At 34.4% G+C, this 24,572-nt stretch overlaps 1 protein-coding gene across 1 annotated transcript; it reads left to right on the plus strand.

Moving 5' to 3' along the window:
* Window positions 1–1,682: 1,682 nt before the first annotated feature.
* On the plus strand, window positions 1,683–23,315 carry LOC125494767 (uncharacterized). The gene is made up of 6 exons (XM_048638560.1): window positions 1,683–1,808; window positions 12,399–12,452; window positions 12,572–12,681; window positions 22,855–22,968; window positions 23,057–23,182; window positions 23,288–23,315. The coding sequence occupies exons 1-6, from the start codon at window positions 1,683–1,685 to the stop codon at window positions 23,313–23,315; spliced, it is 558 nt and encodes a 185-aa protein (XP_048494517.1).
* Window positions 23,316–24,572: the final 1,257 nt, after the last annotated feature.

Consider the following 24,572-nt stretch of genomic DNA (forward strand, 5'->3'; position numbering starts at 1 on the left):
GCAATGGACTTGAACTCGGACTTAGACATAACACTTTTGATTATCCACGCATAGTTAACTTTAGAAGATTCTGCTGTCTTCTTATCAACTTTCATGAAGCACTTCTCTTTGATAATTTGTGATGCGCATCTCATCACCTACAAAATTTCTCTTATAAAAATTCATTGATGCATATTATCACCAACCTCTATTCAATGGAGCACATCTCTCCATTAACACTCTTTGACATAGTCATGTAAATTGACCACATCGATTGTTCACATTTGCTGCAAACTTGGAAATCAACGACTTTCATACTTGTGAAGACTTCTCCTTCACCCCAAATAATTTGGTTGCCTTCTTTTTCATAGAACATGAAATCCTATTCTCGTGGGCTAAAAGGGAACCCATCAAACACAAATTATACTTGCCGTGGTTTATAATTTTAATATAGAATTGCTCACAAACAATTTTGAAACCAAGTTATGTTCCTTATTTCCTTCACTCATGCTTTTTTTTAACACATACTCTAACTCTGTCTCTTTCGGATCTAACCTGTCATTGATACCATTTTCAAATTATAAATATTATATATGAGAGAAGATAGGGGAAGAACAAAACAGAAAATTGCTTCAATTGTTACACTTAACAAATGAGATACAAGCAACTATTCATAAGGAAGGTCTACAAACTAGAAAGATGAAAATGTGGAAAACTTACCCATGACTTAAATTAGTGGGGCTTCATACCTAAACCACTAAAATGGAAACAATAAAAACTACACGTATGCAAATACTTCTACGTCAAACCACTACTACCTAAAACATAGGAAACATTACTTATATAGTGGAAACAAACAATACCCACAAATTAACTCATATGTTTAGCGGTTTAGCCCAACTTTTATGGAATATTTCCAACAACCTTTATTGTAATCATTAGAGAGGATCCTCACTCCAAAGAAGCCATATTCTCCCTTTAGGAGAAAGCCATAATTATCCTCCAATTTGTACCGAACTCCAAACTTCTTTCTAACTTTATCTTTATTTATTTAACTTAACTCTACTTTAAAGTATAGCTATACAAGAAACCTTATTGTAGCTTAGAAAATTCTTTACCTCCCCTATTTTTTACGGATGATTCAACCCTCTCACATTCAAAGAACTCAAAATCATATAGGGGGCATATGAAAGGAGCTAGATCCTTCCATATCAACCATGTGAATAATTCTCCGTGGAGCATGAAGCCACTCCTTACTTCTTGGACCTTTTGCAACAGTGTGTTAAGCTTGATTTTTTCTTGTATCACTCCTATGAAATACTATAGTAGTTGTCTTTATCATAGGCCTTGTGCCAGAGTCTATCTCCTTAAGAAGACTATCATTTTTCTCCCCATGACTAGTAACCATACCTTCTCCACTACTAGGTTGAACAACACTATCTTTAGTAGGGCTTTTTGCAATAACTATATTAGGATCAACAGTTACAACAGTTTCATTAGTAGCTAGCTTCTTCGGCACCCATTTTTGTGTGATTTCAGGAAGTATATTTTAATCTTGTATATTTATGTATCAGGACATTAATTATCCAAATGCTTCATTTTAAAAATGTAGATTTTTGGTTTTAAATTTTTATAACCTTTCTAACTAGAAAAATACAGATACTTCACACATATATTGGGATTCACGAAGCTCTCCTGAGGATATGGAAGAAATGTGGAATGATCGTGAGGTTCGTAAACAATGGATGAAATCTCGAGAGACTGGAGGACAAGTTCGCTTCCTTAAAGATACTGATAAAGGGCTATATGTATCCAAGATTGAACTTAAGGTATCATGTCCGATTATCTTTTTATTTTATGTTATTGATAATTGTATTTTCTAGCTTGAGTTGATTGATTTATAGAACACCTGTTCTTATTCTTTTATAGTTCCAACTGATTTATAATCACATACTATGTGAAAGTGTGAGTTATTTGATTTTTATATCTCAATCTATAGGCATTATTTTGTAATATTTAGATCACTAAAGTACTAAACTATCAATTTTCTCTATAATAGGCCGACTTCCGTTATACTCTACCTTAAAAGATATCCCTCATGATTGCTTTAGAGGAATTTAGCATGCTCCTCAATCTAATAAGATGCATCTTTTCTTAGGGAGCTTATTTTCTTAGTTACTCCGCAGTTAGGCGTGCTTGGCTCCGAGTATTATTGGGATTGGTGACTTTCTGGGAAGTTTATCAAGGTGCACATAAGTGAGGACAAAATGAGTCAGAATAACTTGTGTTAGGTTATTGAGGACAGTTGTGGCTCTAGATGCGCATTTGTGATGGTAGACTTGACTCCATATGGGTCGGGTCTACTAATAGTCTTAGGAGGAGAAAAAATGGCCTTCTCTTTTTTACTCTAAGTATAGGGCCACCAGAATTATAACACCATAATAGTTGTGTTTTTTTCTTGTCATAGGATTAATTTACATAAAAAAGGAAAATTTTATGCACCACTAGGGTTATTAGAGACTGTTACATTTCTTAGAAAATAAACCAAACACAACCTATAAGTGCTAAAAGGGTAGAAAGCTTTTCTCCGTTGGACCCTTGATTATTGAGATGACTTTATTTGCAAGGTTCAAACTTGCGAAAGCTACTACCAATGATCTTATTGTGGAAGATTGAAAACTAGTTAAGAGTATAAGCATTTAAGATCCTTGAGAACTTGGGAAACTTTGAAAATTAGGAAAGAAACGGAAGGATAGTAATAACTCGAGCCAGAGGGAAAAGATTTGTGAGTTGTTCGCAAGCAACATGAGTCACTAAAAGACACTCGGTGCTCATGCTATGAACCCTTAAAAAATAGGGAGAGACATCTAGATAAAAAGTTTTAAAAGTGATGAAAGCCATTGTCATCACTAACATAAATTCAGAATTGACATTAGTTAATTTCAAACACAAACTAACAATCCCCTTCCACTCAAGTCTCTTTCACTTGGCATATCACCGATAATATAACCTCTAATATTACTAACGAAGAAAATTGGTTCCTCCTCACCAACATACATCATAACACCTCCTCTAAAATCCAAACTCCATTCATAGGAGGAGGAAGAAAGACACTAGTTAGGAATCTCCTCTATGAGCCTATTCATCAATCCCAACTGTCCTACTTCATCAATCTTTCAACATAAAATATCTCATATATTAGGATATCCAAGTATAAAATACATATTCCAAAACCATAAATTAACATAAAAAATTTAAAACATGATAAGGAAACAACCAACGTGTGTCTAAAGAGAAGCAAAAGCAAAACTACCTACAGTGACAATAAACATTACACATACTTAACAAGTCACCGAAATCAGGGAGGTAGGCAGCACAAGCAAAACTACCCCTAAACCAAACAATGACAATGCTAGAATTTCAAGAAAACTGAGGTTCAACTAAGCACCTTAGCCCAACATGAGGTGGAGCCATGTAATTTGAAGATCGATGCTCGGGTGAAGACAATGAGTGGCTTAACGCTCTAACGGTGGGGACATTCCCTCAAAAGGTATGCTCCCAATCGTTGACCTTGACCGTCAACTCGTAGACGAGGCTTTGACGCGAATTTAAAAGGGATTCTCGGTTGTCCGAAATGTAATCAAGAATTTTAGTAAGGACACTTTCACAGAATCTCTTCCGAACAACCTAATCATGATATAATTTCATTAAAAAATGGTTTGCACTTCTTGCCTTAACCCCCTTAACAGATATATTTTACATACATGTAATAGAATAAGGAGAAAGAGATGATGGCAATGCGCCCCAGGCCCCTTCACCATAATAAGGTGGGCAAGGCCCAATTAGGTTGTTGGTTGAAAAAGAGTCGGGCAACTGACCTACTTTATTCCTCTCTAAACCTAATACCAGAACAAAACCACTATTCTTATTGTTACCTTTACTATCAACACCGGGTTATGTCCGAAGCCTCAAGACGACGACAACAAGGTTAGCTCCGGTAAAAGGTTTTGTCATATTCCGTATTAACACATATCCAACAAACTCAAATTTAGCACTTCTAATCCAAAATAAGAAACCCTATCCCTAAACTTCGTCTTTACCAACGAGATTATTGAGACGGTGTTTGAGAAAGCTTTGGAGAGAGGATGCCCGAGGTTGTGTGAAATTGGACCCAATTACTACCCCCATAGACGGACCAACTTAGCTGCAAACCCTTAAATTTTCAAGTGGTAGAACAATGAGGATAAATATAAAAATAGTTTTCTCCGATTCTTGTAATTGTGGAGTCGATGCTTGATTTTATGAGGTAGTGATGCCAAAATAAAGGTTGGAATCACACTGTGAAGCACTAGGTTGTTGGCCAGAGGAAACCAAGAGACAAAGTGGGGTGGGGGATATTGGCTTGCTAACAACGTTAAGGCATTAGAGGCTCTCTTCGGTGGCGGCGACTAGTCCCCCGAGAATTACTATGGGAAAAGAGTAGGGATGGGCATAGACCCACGTATTTGACCCAGACCCGGTTGAACCCGACTGATTTTTAAGGGTTTAGGCATAAAATTTTGGGACCCATTGGGTCTTGGTGTTAAAATGAGTCTTGTTCCGAGTCTAGATATAAGACAAAACTTAAATGGAGAGATACGAGAAACAACCAAAGTAGTTGTGTATTAGAGATGTCAATATGTAAGATGAAAAGGCTATTGTTACTGTCTTATAACCTCTTAAATATATCACGAAATCACTTCCTACTAGAGTTATGCCGTGAAATATAGTCAAAATTAAAATAACGAACAAAATTTTAACCATGGTAATCTAAGCAACTATTTGGCAAATATTGTTATTAGATTAATTGCTTAACGAGAAAATGCAGAAATAAATTGTAAACAATGCAAGCAAATAACTAGAACTTATGTCTACCAATGTTCTCATTAATGAAAATAAGATTGTATTCATTAATGACACCAACAATGATATATGAAGTAAATTGATCAATAAATATGCCTAAGAAAACAAAGACTTTTCATGAAGAGCAATTTACTCTTTGTTAGCCTAGCTTCTCTTACAATATAAGTCAATTTCATCTAAATTACCAAAGTCCCCGTTCTTGTATATTTTATACTCCATCTATCTCAAAATTGATGAAACAATTTTTTTTACCATATATGTCTCCGCTAATATATTGATATATATAAGTTATACATAATTGATAGATTGAAAATCTACATCGAGGTAATTTTAAAATTGCTTTAAATTATTGACTAACATTTAATTTTACATATTAGTTAAAAAATATGGTCAAAGAGGCATATAAATGATTCAAAAGTCAAATTGTTACATTTTTTTGAAATGAAGTGAATGAAATATTATCAATGTAAATCTATAAATTTTGACACTCAAACCCTATCTATTAATAAACTCGGTATTTATCAATATAGACAACATATATATTCATCAATACCATCATTATGAAAAACGTTGGTGAGAAATCTACTCATAAATCATGTTTAAGGAAATCAAAATGAAATGTAAATTAAAATCATATTACATGTGATCAATCACTTAAAAATATCAAAACAATGAAAATTTTAGGAAAAATTGACATGAATAATTGCAACTTTCACCAGTTTTCTAAAAATAATCCCAATTTTGTATATTAGAATAATCCCAACTTTAGTTGGTACCTTCTCAAAATAATACGAACTATCACTTTTCTTGCCTACACTAATCCGTTTTAGATCTGTAATATATATATAGAAGATTAATAGTTCGAAGTATTTTGAGAAGGTACTCCCTAAAGTAGGGATTATTCTAAAATAATTCAAAGTTGGAATTATTCATGTTACTTTTTCCAAAATTTTAAGATGAGATTCCCAAAACTAGATTTTACATAAATTCAATATAACTTTAAACAATGAATGAGGCATTGTTTCTCTATGTAAAAGTAAACTTTCACTTAGTAATATGTATTATAATCTTTAAAGAAAAATAAAACTTATGAGAATGTGAAAGTACTTCTTCTGTTCTTATTTGTTTTTCTTGGTATGGAACATAGAAAGATATCATTATATCAAGTTCAATGCACTTTTTGCGCTTTTTCACTAATGAATTACTTTTCGTAACTGCTTTCTTACTTTTAGAATATATTATTTAATTTCTTATATATCTATCTTACATTTTGGTACTTTTCACTCACTTTATATTATATATATAAGGTTATATTCTATGCAGGAATAACTTTTTAAACTACGTGAATTAAAAAGGTGGAAAGAACAAGTAGGATCGGGGAATATACCCTAACACTTCTTTTACAAACCCCTACTTCAAAAGTAGTTAGTTACAAAATGTTCGTCATGAAAATCACTAGAAATTAATATATAAATTAGAACAATAATTAGGGTTTTTCTACGTTATACCCTTGTATTTTTTCAATTTATACGTTGTACCCCAAGCTTTTGAAAATTCCACACAGTACCCTTAAACTTACCTTTTTCAACGGACAATACCCCTACCGCTGCTTATACATCATTAATTTTGTCTATTTTTTATATTCCGGTGGAACGAATCTGATTAGTGAATAACCTTCTAAGGGTTAAACTATGTATAAGTCAAATTAGTTCCAATAAATTTAAAAAAATAAATGAAACTAATGACATCTAATCAGCAGTTTGGGCATCGTGCATTAAAAAAGGTAAGCTTGTGGGTACTGTGTAGAATTTTTAAAAAGTTGGGGTAAAACATAGAAATTGAAGAAAAACAAGGGTATAACGTAGAAAAACCCTAAAAATTATGTACTTCCTCTTTTTCTTTTAGACAGCAACACTGTTGACTTTTACACTATTCATACCTCACTTTATTTCACTATATTTTTTACTAATATATAAAAACGAAAATGATAATATAAAATATCTTTGGATTTCTTTCAATGAATATATTCATAGTATCAAGTTATTATAGTATGTACAAATACATAACTAGGAATATCAATAGTAAGAAAGTTGTGAGTTTGCAAACCTGAAAGTCAAAGCGTTGCACCTATTTAGAATTACATAAATTATTAGTTTTGCTAGATATTTATTTGCAGCCAATGGGTGTATAATATATTCAAATTAATATATATTTTCAACAAAGAAATAATTCCTCCATACTTGCACCATTTTCCACTTAGGAAAATTGCATATTAGTTGCACCATTTTATATTTAGCAATATATTCTCTCTTTTTACTAGCACATGGGGACCATTTTTTTTATCTCTCTTTCACTCTCCCTTCCTAATTTCTTGTACCGAAATCCAATGTGCTTCTTTGACCTTAAATATATTTCATTATATATTAGTAAAACAATATAAGCATTAAATATTAATTAAGTAATCATTAAACGAATCAAACAAGATCCCACATAAATATATATTTCCTCCGTAACATAAAGAATGCAATAATTGAATATTTTATACCTCACAAACAATAACAAATTGTTGCATTTTTTCTGTTTCAGAGGAAGTATTTTCTTCATTAACATAAGAATTTCAAAAATTCTCTCTGATTATAAATAGTGTCAATAATCCAATTGAAAAATACATAAAGCATGTTGTTGTTATAACACATTTTTGACAGCCAACATATGCACAACCACCAAAGAAAGTGGAACAATTAAAAAATGACAATTGTCAAAAGCACTATAGTAAAATAAATAATGACCTCAATTTCCGAGGGGTTGGGTGATAAAGTATAGTAAAATTAACAAATAGAGTAAGTTCTCTCTCACACACACACACACACACACATATATTAGATTCCATAAAATCAGTTGAAAATTGTATTAACTTTAATAGTCTACACTTTTATTGAGAAACTTTTTATTGTATGCATTTTTATCTTCACGTATTTAGGATATGGGCCACAAATCTATGTTTTTTATTGTATACGCATAATCGTATCTCCCTATTTTAATACCTAGTAATGAAACATACCGTCATTTTCATTGGTCTGATTCAAAGGAAGAGCAATCTAACAAACTAGACACCAAATCATTTTTAAATGATAAAGTCAAAATATTTATTCCAAACCCATTTTCGAAAAACTTATTTAATATTTTTTTTCTTATAAGTAAGTAATCCTTAACATTTCAAAATCAACCATTTACAACCTACAAAGGCAACGCTAATTACAAATTATCAAACCAAATTTTTTCCTTTGTGTTTATCTTCCTTGATCTGCAACTATAAACTTTTTGCTTTATAAGTTTTTGTATACTCTGTATATATTATTATTATCTATACTCCCAACTTTTTATGCATCCAAAACGCCTCATTCCTATTCCTCCATATACTATATACCATGGCTTCAACAGCTACAATTTGCACACCCTTCTGAATTTACTCCTCCTTCCCAACTAGCTAATGAGCTGATCAAAGTCACTGATGTTGCACCTTATTCCAATTCATTGTTTAATCCTTCCTAAACAAGCATGATTGAAGTGACAATTGAACAACAAATGTTCAAATCAGGAACAAGACCACAAATCATACACAAGTGATCCTCACAAACACCCGAACAAAACAGTTGTACTATTGTTCTCCGATTCCGTTCAACAGCCAATCATGTGCAAAATTAACACAAATTTTCTCCATTGTAAATGGCTCTGCTTTCCTACCAGATGGTCATGCACTTTTTTCACAAAATAAAATCTCATCTGCTGGATTTGTGTTAAACTGAAGTGCTGCTTCAACTAATCTCTAACTAAGTAGACCTGCTTCCAGTACCAGCTAGCTGAAGCTTTAGGTTGGTAATCCCACCAAAAGGTATCCTTGATACACTAGTAGAATAAATGCTTATTGTTGCGGTCATTCAGTGGTCTATTGAGTATTGTGGCGGTTTTGGCCGCGCATCAATTAAGGGGGCAGCAAAGGTAATTAATATAATGCTGCAGTTTCTAGCGAAAACCGCAGCAATATATTTATTTTATATTAGAAAATTTTAGTATATTGTCGTGGTCTTTAGGACAAACCGCAACAATATATTCTATTTTATAATAAATAATAAGCATATTGCTGCTGTTTTTACCAGAAACCGCAACAATAGGTACAGGTATAGGTAATTTTTTTTTTATTTTTGCATTTTGCAAATAAATTTGAAAATGAAAAAAGTTCTATTATAAAAACAGCATAGTCTTCCAAGTATTAAACTCAAAAAATCTTACACTCAAGTACGGGGTAATAGCATTAGCAGGGGCATAACATTGCTTGCTTTTCAATGTCTACATTTTCAGAATTTTTACATTATGTGTGCAAGTGACAAGTTCAATGAGTATGACATCTCAAAATGAAGGATGAAAATAAGTTTCTATCAAATCTTATGGCAACTTAAATTTTAGTTACAATGACTAATTACTAAAAATATAATAAAAATAAAAAATATATTAATATAATAAGAAACTGAAAATAAAACAAATCTTAAAATAAAATATCTACAGATTTAAAATAACAAAAAAACGGAAAAAAAAGAAGAAAAAAAAGAATTGAAAAAAACAAGTGTTAAACCTGCTATGAACAGGACTATGAAACCTAAAAACATAAGTTCTAAAACCCTAAAAACCAAAAAAACAAGCGTTGAAATTATAAAAATCAAACAAATCCTAAAACAAAATCTACAGATCTAAATTATAAAACCTAATGAACAGAAATTCGAAATAATGAACAAAAAAATCTGCATATCTAAAAAATAAAAATAACGAAAAAAGGAACAGAAATTCGAAATTATGAACATAAAAATCTACATATCTAAAAAAAAAATAACGAAAAAAAGAGGAAAAAAAGCGGATCTAATTCATGACCGGTGTTGACAGTGACGAAGAGGATTGGAGCCACGAGCGAACGAACCAGAGGGAGGAAGCGCCGGAGCGAGGAACGAACACGAGTGCAAACGAACCGGATATCTAGAGAGTGAGGAACGAACGAGTGACGAAGCGCCGGTGTTGCGACGAGGAGGAAGGCTGATGGAGTGAGGAGGGAGGAAGCGCATGGTCTTGAGGAGGGATTATCCGCCGGTGGCGTGAGGTGAAGAGAGGGAGGAAGGAGATCTAGAGAGGGTGAGGAGAAATAGAGAAGGAAGGAGATTTAAAGAGGGTGAGGAGGAATGAGTGTTACTGTGAAAGTGAAGGAAACGGCGCCTATGAGTTTTATTAAACCCTAATGACCCTATTGCAGCTGTTTTTAAAAGGAACCGCAGCAATATATTAAAATCATAATTTTTTTAATATTATTTAATATATTGCTGCAGTTTTTGTCAGAAATCGTAGCAATATATTTGGTCAAATAGTCAAAAAGATTTCAAATAATTTCTGTTGAAACCATAATGCTGCGATTTTCGGCCAAAAACCGCAGTAATATGACTATTTTATATTTTTCTTTTTCTTTTTACGTGATATATTTCTGCGTATGGGTAAAACCGCAGCAACAACATCGTAACAATAAGCAATTATTCTACTAGTGATATAGACTGAAATACTGAATGGACCCACTTCACCCACATATTATCCATCTTCTTTTCAACTACGCAGCCATATTTGCCTAAAGCTCCAAAATTCATAACCTACTATTCCTTATACCCAACCCACCAACTGACTTTAGTTAAGATACATACTCCCATCTCATATACCCAGCTTTGCTGCTATGATAATTTCCAGAATACAAAAGCACTTTACAAACTTTTTCAATATCATGAGAATACTCCTAGGCAGGAGAAAAACTTGAGCCCAATAAATTTACAAGCTAAGCATAACTGAATGAATAAGTTGCAACTTCCCAGCAAAATGAGAGATTTTTCGAACTCCAAACTCTAATTCTAGCTACCACTTTATCAACCAAACATTCACAATCCACCACTAAAATTCTTTTTAGAGAAAACGGGAAAAGCTAAGTATTTTGAAAAGAAATAACCTCTCATGAATCCAGACATATGAAGTACTCTCTCAATCTCCATCTTAGGTATCCCACTACAACAAGCAACTGATTTTCGCACATTAGCTTGAAGACCAGAGAACTTCGGGGACAACTTAAATCCTTGAAGCAATAAGAGGACTGATTGGAATTTGGAAGTTACCTCTACTGCACAACAGCATGTCATCTACAAAATATAGATGAGTAAGATGCATTGGAGTACATCTTGGGCGATAGCTGAACTCTGCCTTGGTAATAATTTTCTTGAGTATTCTCGAAGGATACTCCATACAGATAACAAACGTTAGGGAAGAGAGCGGGTCTCCCAGTCTAAGCCCTCTCTTGGAAGCAAAATATCCATGTAAGGGTCCATTGAACATAAGAGAGAATTTAGGTGAAGCTACACAAGTCATTACAAGCTAAGTGAATTTTAAAGGATAGCCCAAGAATAATAACTCCTCAAAAAAATCCCACTCAATGGTATCATATGCTTTTCTCATGTGACATGTCTATCTTCAACATGCAGCTAGGACTATTGCTTCTCCTCCCATAATGTCTCACAAGTCACAATGGGTCAGGTGGTGGCTCCACGGTTTAGACACGGGCTTGTTGTGATCTTGCACGCCCTGGCTGCTTGTTATAGCAATTCCTAGTTCAGTTGGAGCAGACCCCCCCCCCCCCAAGAGTCGAGACGACCGTGCCTTGGCCCTTGTTGGTCCTTTTAACCGTAAGACAGTTTACAAGGCGGTTGGGACGAGGCCTCATGCACAGTCTTGCTGGCCTTCTGCATGGGTTGAGTTGCTTGTTTTTGTGTGCCCTATTCATCATCGTTCTTCAATCAATCATCGCGCAAGTTTAGAGTTTTAGTGATACCACAGATACATAGAACTTCTTAGTGTTTGATGATGTCTCAGAGGGTCAGATTGGACCACAGTGCTTCATCCCTTACAATCATTGAGAATAGCCTTGAAATCATCCAAATAGTAATCATTTACCTGCAGCAATACTAGTAAGAAAAAAACCAAGACAATTTATATACAATAATGACCTATTATGTATTTATGTATGCAAAGTGAGATAGCCCTACAAGAAATTGCAATCCTAATAATCATCTCCAAAAATGTGTAGAAAACACTTATTAGCACTTAGAGTTTAAATTAACTATTTCTCGTTTAAATTTTAATTTCCATATAGGATCCTATAGAAATATGCACTTTTATATATGTAATGTCTAGACTAATCAGGTCTCCTTTTCTTTGGCAAAATTCTCTTAGTGAAACGTGTTTCATTTTTTGAATTTTCATGTTATATAATTTGTAAAATTTACTATTTATAATTGAATATTTGCCTTTATTCAATTTCATAAGTTGTGCACTGAAACCCTTTTCATATATTTCAACTTCATTTAGGTGAAATTAATATAGACGTATAATCATTTTTTATAACCATTTTTTGATTTTTTTCAACTTTGTTTTGTTTTTTTTCCCAGACTATTGCGGAGATAATACTTTCCAAGCATTTGAGCGTGCAAATAATCAAACCGGTCAGTCTTGTGTTCAATAATTTATATAAATCATATTTATTTTAGCCGAGTCCTATATATAGAAGTTATGTGTAGTAAATCTTATGACATATATTTGCCATGCTTTTATTTGTTTGTAGGCAACCTTATGTGCTGTAGTTGAGATTATGAGTGGCCGCTTCATAAATGGAGTTGGGTCAAGAATTGGATTGACAGGGATAGACTATCCAACAGCCGAATGGCTTCACAAGTATGTCGTTAGACTAGAAAAAAACAATACTGTGCTGCTACTTATATATTTGTTTTTTTTTTAATTAGGAAAAATGATTGGTTCGAAGACCAACCCCTACATAAATGCCCAACATATTGTTGGGATGATGATTCGAACTCTGGACAATATCCTGAAATTCGAGATGGTATTCCACTAAGCTACCACCTCTCCCCATATATATATATATATATATATATATATAATATATTATAATAATATAATATATATATAATATATATATATATATATATATATATATATATATATATATATAGGGATCATTGAAGGCAAGAAAAATAAAAGTTTGGATTATTTTGGGAAGGTACCCTAAATAGTTTGGATTATTCCAGAATAACTCAAAGTTCGGATTATTTTGAGCGGACCGATCATAGTTGGATTATTTCTGTCAATTTCTCCTTATATTAAGGATAACTTTATATATTTCAAGGGCAACTTTATACATTATAAGGGTAACTTTTAGTATGTTTAGGATAACTTTATTATGTCATAACTTATTTTCATCTATCTAGGGTAACTTTGAGTATTATGAGGATACCTTTGAGTATTATAAGCGTAACTCTAACTAATAGAATTACAATAACTTTTAAGTCTTGATATCCCCCACCTTCTTCTTCAACCTTCATCTTCTTTAACCTTCTTTTTCTCCTTCAACTCTCATAATAAAAAATCAGGATACCAAAAATCAAGAATAAAACCTCCGCAAATCGAAAACAGCAGCACTACTTAAAGAAGAGCTAATTTCCTCGATTAATTTTTGAAAACATATCAATTTCATCAAAATAAGTAAAAATTTAAAAATAAAACAAGAATCAAACCTGTGCAAATTCGCAGATGAATACGAGAGAGAAATAGAGAAAAAGAGTAGAGAGAAAGCGTACGAGAAAGAGATCGAGAAGAACGTGAGGAGGAAGAGGAGAGAGATCAGAAAAAGAAGAAAGATGAAGAAGAGCAGTGTCGATTGTGAGGGAGCTTGTTGTTGCTATGGCGGTGTTCTTCATTTTCGCCATTGGTTTGTTTAACCCACAATTTTTCTAGGGTTCGAATTCAAGCATTAGAATAAATTAATTCATCCGAAATGACAGATTTTACCTTTGAATTATGCATACCTACCATGAATTTGCTTAAGTTCCTAGAAATCAAATGATGAGAGGAGAGAGAATTTGGGGTTTTTTTCTAGGGTGAAGATGATCGAGAGAGAGGGGGGTCGGGGTTATTTTGGATTATATGAGGAGAGGGACAAAGAATTCCAGCCCTTAGATCATCTTAGTAATGTTATTTGATGGCCCAGATCTTCTGTTTTTAGTTTTCACATTAATGAGTGTTTTCATAAGATCCTATTCCTCTCTATATATATATATATATATATATATATATGTGGTTAAGATTCACTAAAAACTAACTTTAAGTTGAAAACTGAAAACCGACCTTTTTCCTCATTTTATGTTTTTGCTCATTTTAGCACATTTTCACTCATTTTATGAAATTTTCGCTCATTTTACAAACTTTTGTTCATTTTATGCTTTTTTCTCATTTTATGTTTTCGCTCATTTTAAGAAAATTTTGTTCATTTTACAGATTTTTGCTCATTTTGTGCTTTTTGCTCATTTTATATTTTTGCTCATTTTATGTTGCAGTTTATATATATATATATAGGATTTAAATTTTTTTTTTGAAAATTATATATAGGATTTACTGAAAACTAACGTTAATGTAAAAAACTTAAAATCGGCCTTTTTGCTCATTTTAAGAAACTTTTTCTCCTTTCAGCAAACTTTCGCTTATTTTACAAAAATTTTGCTCAATTTACAAACTTATGTTAATTTTATGGTTTTTTTGCTCATTTTAGAAACGTTTGCTCATTTTACAAATTTTTGCTCACTTTATGTTTTTTGCTCATTTTAAGAACTTTTTGCTCATTTTGTTTTTCTGATCATTTTAAGAAATTTTTTGCTTATTTTATGTTGCTTTTTTTAGTTCTCAACATAAGGAGTGGTTTTCACGTGATCCTATTAGGATCCATTGAAAACTAATCTTAAGTTGAAAACTGAAAATCGAACTTTTTGGTCATTTTGCAAATTTTTGCTCATTTTATGTTTTATGCTCTTTTTATGTTTTTGGTCATTTTAAGAAACTAACTTTTGTTCATTTTAGCAAACTTTCGCTCATTTTACAAACTTTCGCCCATTTTATAAGCTTATGTTAATTTTATGTTTTTTTTTGCTCAGTTTATGTTTTTTTGCTCATTTTATTTTTTTGCTCATTTTAAGAAACGTTTTGCTCAATTTATGTTGTAGTTTTCAGTTTTCAGCATAATGAGTGTAGCAATGGAAAATGTACACCGTACAAAACATGCATTCATTGATAGTTTGATATTACTAGAAGTGTACAAGACGACTGTCAGTTTTAAATTTCAAGCCTTAAGATTTAGAACTAGTATTTGGGTTCGGGTGTTGTCCCTAGTGATATTGTTTTCCAAATTTGCCTTTTTGTCTTTCACATTAAAATATATTGAAGAAAACTCAATATTTAAAAGGTACAAATACAGTAATATGAATATTTAAAGCATGATTAAAAGTTGGTAATGTTAAAATTTGATATGGTAATTGTGCTATGTATAATAACAAGAGGTCATGTGTCCAAATCTTATTGCAAGTCAATTTTACTTTTGTTAATTGACATGATATATGTACACATTGGACCATTCTAGTAGAGGAACAGAGGTGCCACGTGGCGTGTGTACGTTGTCACGTGCCCCTTTCAATATATTAGTAGATATGTCATACAATAAAGGTTAAACTCAAAAATTATCTTACCTTTTGAAATAATCATGTTTTGTTAAAAACTTTCAAATTAGAACAAAAAGTTTCACATATATGGTTTTAAATTCCATGATATTCAAATTTGATTTTAGCTTTACTATTTCAAAATTCGCATGATAAAAGTATTATAATATATGTAATTTTTTTCACACATGTAATAGCCACATTAATTCTTTGAAAATTAGTCACATAAATTAGATTATTTTCATGTTTACTAAATTTTTTAATTATTTTGGAAAGAAACCTTTACATAAAGTGTTGATTTTTTTTCCGATAATTTATTGTATTTCATTAATTGTTAAAACAAATTTTCAACTCTGGTAGAGTGAAATACATAAACTCTTAACCAATATACAACAGGTTAAGAACAAGATTACATGAGACTTAGATAATAACCATGCCACAAATCCATCCACTCGACGCAACCCTTGTTTAGCTAATCTATCAGCGATGACATTTGATTCTCTCTTTTTACGGATGAAGGAGAACTCTTTTTCTACATTGGAGGATGATTTTATGAAATTCAGAGTGAATTTTAAGTTCTAGAGCCCTTTTTTTCCATCTGAGCACCATTGAACCGCATTGAAATAGTCCGATCCCATTATGAATTGGGATGCTTTGAATCGATTGTGGTTTAGGGATAACTTTATGGCACGATAGATGGTGAATACTTCAGCGGAATTGATCTGCATTAGAGCAACTGGAGATGAGAACAGACAAATAAAATGGCCACGCACGATGGTCTCTTAACACCCCACCAATAGTAGTATATTGGAGGGATGAGTGGTATGAAGCATCCACATTCCATTTCATGATGTTGGTTAGAGGATGGGACCATAAAATAGATGGGTGCGGTGTTAGAAGAGGCTTACTTACAGCAGCACTATCGTTCCAAGAGAGGCAGCTGGGGGTTGCTTAATATGTCTTGGAATGAGTGTGGGAACATATCCCCCTATCCTTTGATCCACCAACTCATTCTAAGCAGCACTAACTCTTGCAGTTGCGGTAGAGATGAGAAGTTATTGGGGAATATCCTTTCATTCCTCTCTTTCCAAATAGTCCATGATATGATGATGAAGTCAGCAGTCCATAATTTTTTGCGAAAATTCCCACGAGAAGGGGGAAGCCATTGGGAGAAGAGGGAGATAAGGGAGGAAGGGATTACCCAACTTAGTTTCCAAATATTGAGCCACCAACACCATAGTTTCCAAGAGAAGCCACAATGTAGTAATAGATGGTCACCATCTTCAGGGAACAAATTATAAAGAATGCACAGGTAGTCCGATGGTGGAATCAATCGCATGGAGATTAGTCGAGACTTTGTATTGAGTTTATCGAGGAGGGCGAACCAAGTGAAGATCTCTATTTTGTGCGGTACGAGATCTTCCAAAGCCCACTGATGTTTTCTTTGCAATTTAGAGTGGAAGAGTTTGTAAGCTCCATTGCAAAAGACTTGACCGAGAATTTGCCTCTTTGTTGGGAATCCAAATGTAGGAGTCCATGTGATCCGAGGAGAGGTAGACCTCATTAAGAGTTGTTAAATAAAGTTTTCTCTTCCAAAACATCTTGTGGCCTTAGATCCCGTTTCCAAGAGAAGCACCACTTCCATTGTAACCCGTCCCAAAAATCAAATAAAGAAATGGGGGCATTCGAGGATGGTGATAGCTGGAACAATATGTTGGCACCATTAACCACTTTTTTACTTACATTCGAGAAAGTTAGTGCTTTTGCCAAAGAGTGATGAAGAATAGATGAACAGAGAGCCCTCCAAGGACCACCATGTCTTGGAATAGAGAGGTCCGGTAAAGAGAAAGCATTGGCGTATCCGTATTTCAACCGGATGACTTGATTCCAGAGAGCCGGTGGTTTGGTGAGGAATCTCCAAATCCATCGAAATAGGAGAGCCAAGCTTTTCCTGTGTAAATTCTCAATGTTAAGGATTTTCAGAAGTTCAAGTAGTTCCCATGAGACAAGTGGTATTGATATTTTGCCGTAGGAGTTGCACCATAAGAATTGTCATTTGATTTGAAAAATCTTGTTGATCACCCTTTTCCGAATGGGGAAAAGTGACATATAATAAATGGGAAGATTCGGTAGAGATGCCTTTATAAAAGTGGCACATCCACCGATTTATAATAAGTCGCCCTTCCAATAGGCAAGCTTTTTGTTGAGCGATTGATTATAGATTCCCACATTTCAAGTTGGTTGGTATTGCCTCCAATAGGCAAACAGAGATATATAAATGGAAGCTTGACCGGATTGCACAGTAGAGATGAAGCTAATGATTGAAGCTCAGGTTCGGAGATATTTAATCCTTGAATGGAGGACTTATGACAATTTACACGTATCCCGAGGCTCGGTGGAAGAGTAATAAGACCTTCACATTTCAGAGGTTTTCAGTATGTGGAGGACAAAATATGATGGTATCATCCGCATATTGAAGATGTGTGATGGTGATATCTTCATGGCCTACTTTTATTTCATCCCATAAGTGAAGGGATGTTGATTGTTCAATGATAAGGTTGAGTGATTCTACAACAAGATCAAAGAGGAAAGGGGAGAGAGGATCACCTTGGTAGAGGCCCCTTTGGAGCTTGGAGGGAGTAGTTAGGGAGCCATTGATCAAAATGGAAGCTGAGGCGGACGTTACACATGAACATATCCATTGTCTCCATTGCATAAGGAAGCTCATTTGTTGTAGAACCCAATCAAGGAAACTCCATGAAACGCAGTTTAAAGCCTTGTGGAAATCAAGTTTCAAGATGGAAGTTGGGATCTTATTCTGTCGGCATGATTTTATGAGCTTACTAGCTATTAAGGCTCCATATAGTATTTATCTTCCTTGAATGAAGGAGGATTGACAAGGGCCAATTAAACTACTCATCACAGTTTGGAGCCTTCTAGCAAGGATTTTGGTTATAATTTTGTAAATGCAACCAACCATGCTTATTGGACGATAGTCCCTAAAGCCCGTAGGATTGTCTATTTTGAGAATTAGAGAAATGAAGGGGTTTTGCAGCCTTTGGGGAGTCGAGAGCTGCGCCAAAATTCATTCATATTTCATATACATCATTCTTGATCACTTCCTAAGCACCTCCCAACCATCTGGAGCTCGGGATCTACAACCATCGCAAGATGCTACTGCTGCATCTATTTCTTCAATTGTGAATTTTTCAGTGAGCATAAATTTATAGGCTTGAGTGAGAGTTTTGAAATTGAGCCCAGAGAAAGTGGGCCTTGAGAGGTATTCTTCTTCGAACATGAGTTTAAAGTGGTCTACTGCTGCTTTCTTTATTTCAAATGGTTCCGAGATAGTCTTGCCATTGAGAAGTAGTGTTTCAATTGAGTTTCTCCTGCGTCTGATGGAGGCCATGGTATGAAAAAATTTCGTATTTCTGTCGCCCTCTCTAAGCCATCTAGTTCTGGAGTTTTGGGCCTAATACGTTTCTTTTCGCTTTAACCATTACCATAAATCGATTTGTACTTGCTTCTCGCTCTTAAATTTCATCCGGTTACAGATTTCGAATGTTGGCTGTGGAATCAAGTTCTAGAATTTTATCTTCCAGACCAGTTATATTGTCTTCGATGAGCCCAAACACCTTTTTATTCCATGTTTTCAGAGCGAGTTTGAGGGATTTGAATTTTTATGAAATTGGGCCGTTGGAGATGGCCCAAGAGTCTTTGATAAACTTTAAATAGCCTGGGTGTGAGAGCCATATGTCGTGGAAGCGGAAGGGGCAAGGGCCCATGTTTGTGTCGTGAGAGCTAACCAGTAATGGACATTGGTTTGATACCTTGTGCTTCAGTTTTGTTAACTTTAGAGAAGGAAAATTAGACACCCAATCAAGATCGAAGAATAAACGATACAGCTTGCTTTTGGAGTAACCACGAAACCAGGTGAACCATCCGTTTGATGAGGGGATATCTTTTACTTGAATCACCTCCAAAAAAGATTGAAAATCATGGGCACCATTAGTTAAGAATAAATTACTCCCTCTTTTATGCGGGGAAAGCTTATCGTTTAAGTCCTCTAGAACTAAGCAAGGTAACAATGAGGTCTCCCAGAAAGAGGTAATTTCGTTCCAGACCACTGCTCTCAATTTAGCCGAACATGGATTATATATGTTTAATAAGGTACATTGGAAGTTAAGGGATGAAATGGATCCAGAGAGAGCGATCCAGTGTTGATATATTTGGGGTGATTCTAGTAAGAAGAATGACGAGTCCCATATTGAGAGGACTCCACCCGAGTTGCCTTGAGAAGGCCCGAATAAGAATTCCACATTGGCCTGCTTCTAAGTTGAATTCTTAAGCTTGGGATGATATGATTTCTTTTTAGTTTATTGGATGAACACAAATTGTGGATTGTGGGTATTAATTTTTGTTAGGGTGCTTAGCTTGACCTTGGCTCCAATACCCCTAATGTTCCAAGAGAAAGCTATCATTCAGTGTTGATTTGGTGTGGAATGGGATGGATGAGGATCAGAGGGAACTATTCGCCCAATCGTGCTCCTGACAGATTAATTCTTTCTCCACTCTATTTTAGAGTTCCTCAACTGATCCATTAAATTGAATTCCAATATTTTTGCCCTAAGTCCATGACGTATTTTGTTGAGATGCCAGAAAGGTCATTTGACAGGGGAGGAGGGAGTGGATGGATTTTATGAGAGGAGGGATATTAGAAAGGAATTTATTCGGGTTTTGTTTTTCCTTTCTTGCACGTGAGTGTTGCTAGTGTTGAAGGGGATTGTGTTTTCGAAGCTCGGTGGGAAAAGAGGCCCAAACAAGGATGAGGAGGAGGTAGATGATGAGGAGGGCCTTAGGAAGGGGCCAAAGCGGTTTGAGAGTAAAGGGGGGTAAGATGGGGATGGCTTTTTTTTTTTTTTTTTTGACATTTTGCAGTTAATGGCCTAATGTGGGAGGGAGATGAGATTTGGACAGGGCCAGGCGTGGCGGAAGGAGGGGGATCTGATTTTTTTATGCTCAGAGTTTGAATAAAGGTTTGGATGGGTAATTTAATGTTAGTTAATAGAAGGCGGGAGTCATCATTGCATTGGGGGACAATATCTTAGGTTATGCTGTAATCATTAATGAGATGATTAGTGGTGGGTGGGTCAGAGTTTTAGGAAAGGAAGTTTTCTTTTATGGGGCTTTTTGGGCAACGTGGCTGGGAAGTGGAGGGGACATCCTCGGATTTGATAGGGGAATTGCAGACGTCGTTATCCGTGACGTCATTATCGTTAGAATTATGGACGAGAGTTTGTAACAAAGGTAAGGAGCATAATTGAGTTTGAATTTTGACTGGGAGTTCTGACTCCAATGGCTCTTCAGATATGAGAATTTTTTATTGGTGGTTTTCAATCGCAATGATCATTTCACAGTTTATTTTAAATAAACAGTCAGTAATGATTAGGATTTTTACACGATCAAAGTTCGAGTGATCGATTGACAACACTCTCCCAAATATACATCCTATCTTGTAAAAGTTGTTGTAATCCCATCCCATTAGAGGAACGCCATAGACGTTAATTCAAGTTCGCTTCCATTCTGTTGCAGTCGTTTCATCATTTTTCTTTACGTTCATAAACCATTGGTCTAACCATCCACAATCCATAATTGCTTCTTTTTCCCCGATGGAGTAAAAGGAGATGAGGTGAAGGAGTCCTCCCAAATGTTTGATGGTTAAGCAGTGAATTCCACTTGCAAGTATTTGATCATGAATTTAAGAAGAGGTTAGGTTAGCTATTGCAACTCCTACAAAACTTCTTTGCGAGAGTTTAGTGTACTGATAACTTTTGTTCCCCTTGATTTTGATGAGAGCTTACCCTTCAAAATCTCCCATTGATAGATTGTCACGAACATTCTCTACGTCCTCTCCAAGGATTCAGGATGAGGCCTTTCTAGCTTCCTTCAGGTTATACTTAAACCATTCAGGGAGGGCATCTGGGTTTTTATTAGGAATAGGGTGTTCTGAGTTTTGCATGGTTATAGAAGGTGGCCTGTTGGGAATAGAGGATTTGGGGTTTGGTTTGGGTGAGGACACCTCTTTATAGCTACGGTGGTCGCGATGGGAGGTTTTTGGGGTTTTTTTTGGGGAAGTGGGTTGTTTGGGGGGAGGGGGTTTTGGGACATGAGGGGAGTGTTTAGAAGAGAGTGATGGTTTGTTTTGCTTTGCAATTATGACTGAGAGCCTGCCATGTTCTAATTTGTTGCCATTCTGTTGTAATTTGGGATTGAACGAAAGCATATCAGAGGTTTTGGTTTGATCTGATGTTGGTGATGAGGCCATAGAGTGCGAAAGATTTTTCGATATCGTATTCACATACATTCAAAGGTAGGGAGTCAATACAGTAGGTTCTTTTCGTCATTGAGGTTTTCGGTTTGGATTTCCTTCGAAGAATGGTGGTCCATTGATTCGCATTTTCTCCAGGAGCGTTTCATAAGTTGCCCTAACTCCCTCACTGACTTTCGGTACCCACTTACTTTGCCTTTATCTCTCTAGCATTCTCTCTCCTTTCTTCTCCTGTTTTCATTCACTATCTACCTTTTTTTAAAGTAATGAATTAAAAATGATAGAAGTATTCTTTAACTTTATCAGAGATATATGAATAGAGAGCAAGAACTTTACATAAAGTGTTGATACTTAGAAGTTTCATCATTACTTGATTTTAACTTGCTCCATAGTCTCATTATCATTGATTATGATAATAGAACATTCATAGACGACATTCTAAGATCAACTTAATCATTTATTAGATTTGATTCACTAGCATAGATGCAACACGAGTTCAGTTAAACATCAATTAGCTACTAGCACATATAGGGAAATGTATTTTTTCATATGTCGGTTCACTTATAACTTAATAGAAAACTTCCCGTTGCTCCCTACATGATTATTTGAACTTCCAAACATTTTTTATATAGATTATCATTATCTATCATTCAGAAAATGTAGTATGTGAATGTAAATAAATTTGGGTAGCCCTAACCTATAAATGATATGTAACTATTGATTCTTTGAATATGTTGAAAACAAATTCTGTGCAACATTTTATCTTTTTGGATATCTATTTGGCAATTATACTAGGTACCTTCCCCTCTAGTTTTAGATAATAGCCAATTCATACGAGTAATCCAAGTTAATTAAGATTATGTATAATTTTATGTAGTTAAAGCCTCTTTTATCATGCTTCCCAAAATTCAAGAAAACTTCTAGGTATTGACATTTAATGTACCATATTCCAACCCTAAATCATACATAATCCACTTCTTAATATTTTCTTACAATTTTACAAACTTGATGAAATTGTAGAGAATTGGGCTATAAGACATATAGAGTAGATACTATAGAGGACTTGAGAAAGCCTTTCGTATCAATGTATTTTGGTGCAGCGTACATGGTATGGTTATCAGAATATGAAGGAAGGTAAACTCATATGTCTCTTATTCAGATGAACGCTATAGATTTAATTTTCCTTAATAATAATCACCTAAGTTTCTCCTCGACATGCTAGGGAGAGATCTCCACAGTTTATTGTGAAAGCTTATCTTTCTGGGCCTAAAAATGTAAATCTTGAGGAAACATGTCCATCGTGGCTAAAATTTGAAGAGGAGTTAAGTTACTATGAAGGGATAAAAAGGTAAATAAAGCATTTTCTAATTAATACATCTCTTGTTTAACCCACAATTTTTATTTTTTATTTTCTTACATTTGATAGTCATCATAATTGAAATCCTTTTTTCAGGGAATCTGAAAGTTGTGCAGTTATGTAGATGGAAGAATGTTTTGTCCAATAAACTATAATCTTCATCTAAAAATGAACATTGTACTTATTTGGATTGGAAGTTCAAAGCTGTATAATATTCTTTGACGAAGTTTCTGTATTATGTATAATTTACATGATGTAAAAAAATAATAAGATCTTCAATTATTTTAGATTTTTTTAACATGTTCATAGCACAAATACATAAATTACCAAAGTAAGTATTATATCATTACAGACACACTTTTATAAGGAGTACAAATATCAAACATTGTTTTTTTAGGTTGGAAGTGGAAATAATCATATTAAAGAAGAAAATTGATTGATAATGATTGTTTTATTGTTGGGGATATTGGCACAATTAAAAAAAAATGACAAGATTGTAAAGTATTTGGCCACTTCAAGGAAAAATGGATACTAACATATACAATAGAACACCACAGACAATCTCATCATAAAACTAATACTTCCTCCGTTTTTTTACTTGCAACACTTTCCTAAAAGGGAAACAATTAATTACTTTCAACACTTTCTACTTTCTACTTTTGCTTTTCCTTTTCCATTCTCTCTATCTCTTTCCAATAACATGGGCCTCTTGACCTCTCTCCTATCAAAATTTTGCATTCGAGTTGATGAAAAAAAGTGTTGTAAGTAAAAAAACGGAGGAAGTAGTTTAGTTTATGTGATCAACCAAGAGAGAGAAAGAGATATATACCCGGAAGGAGGGAGTAATAAAATTGTTATATCATGTCGTGGAGAATTTGATGACTAAGAATTCGTGAATTCACGCTTTTCTCCTTTTCTCTCAGCGTACGATACCCTATGATACGCTTGGCGCCATGGCAAAAATAAGTAAAAAGGTCGAATGCTCCATGGATGAAGTTCTGGGTATCTAACTTGATGGCTAAAAAGACGTAATCTATGGATGAAGTTCTGGGTATTTCAACAATAATGGCGGTGGGTACAGATGATTCGGAGGAGGAAGGTTAAGTTCTCATTCCTAGAGCTTCAATTACAGCAATGAAGACTCAAGTGGAGGATCATCGAACATTTTCATCATGGCTTTCAGTGATGAAAACTGGAAAATCACCAATGGTGAACAATCAGGTAATTCCAATCCTGCAACCTGGTTGTAGTTTTAATCAAGCGAATGATAATGTAGTGCAAATAGTGATGGATGACATTCAAGATGAAGTAGACTATTGGAATTCGGCAATTGTTTGTTCTGTAATTGGTGCTAATCCTCCATTAACAGTAATTGATGGTT

The sequence above is a fragment of the Beta vulgaris genome, chromosome 2, assembly GCF_026745355.1.
Source record: "Beta vulgaris subsp. vulgaris cultivar EL10 chromosome 2, EL10.2, whole genome shotgun sequence".
Classification (NCBI taxonomy): Eukaryota; Viridiplantae; Streptophyta; class Magnoliopsida; order Caryophyllales; family Amaranthaceae; genus Beta; species Beta vulgaris.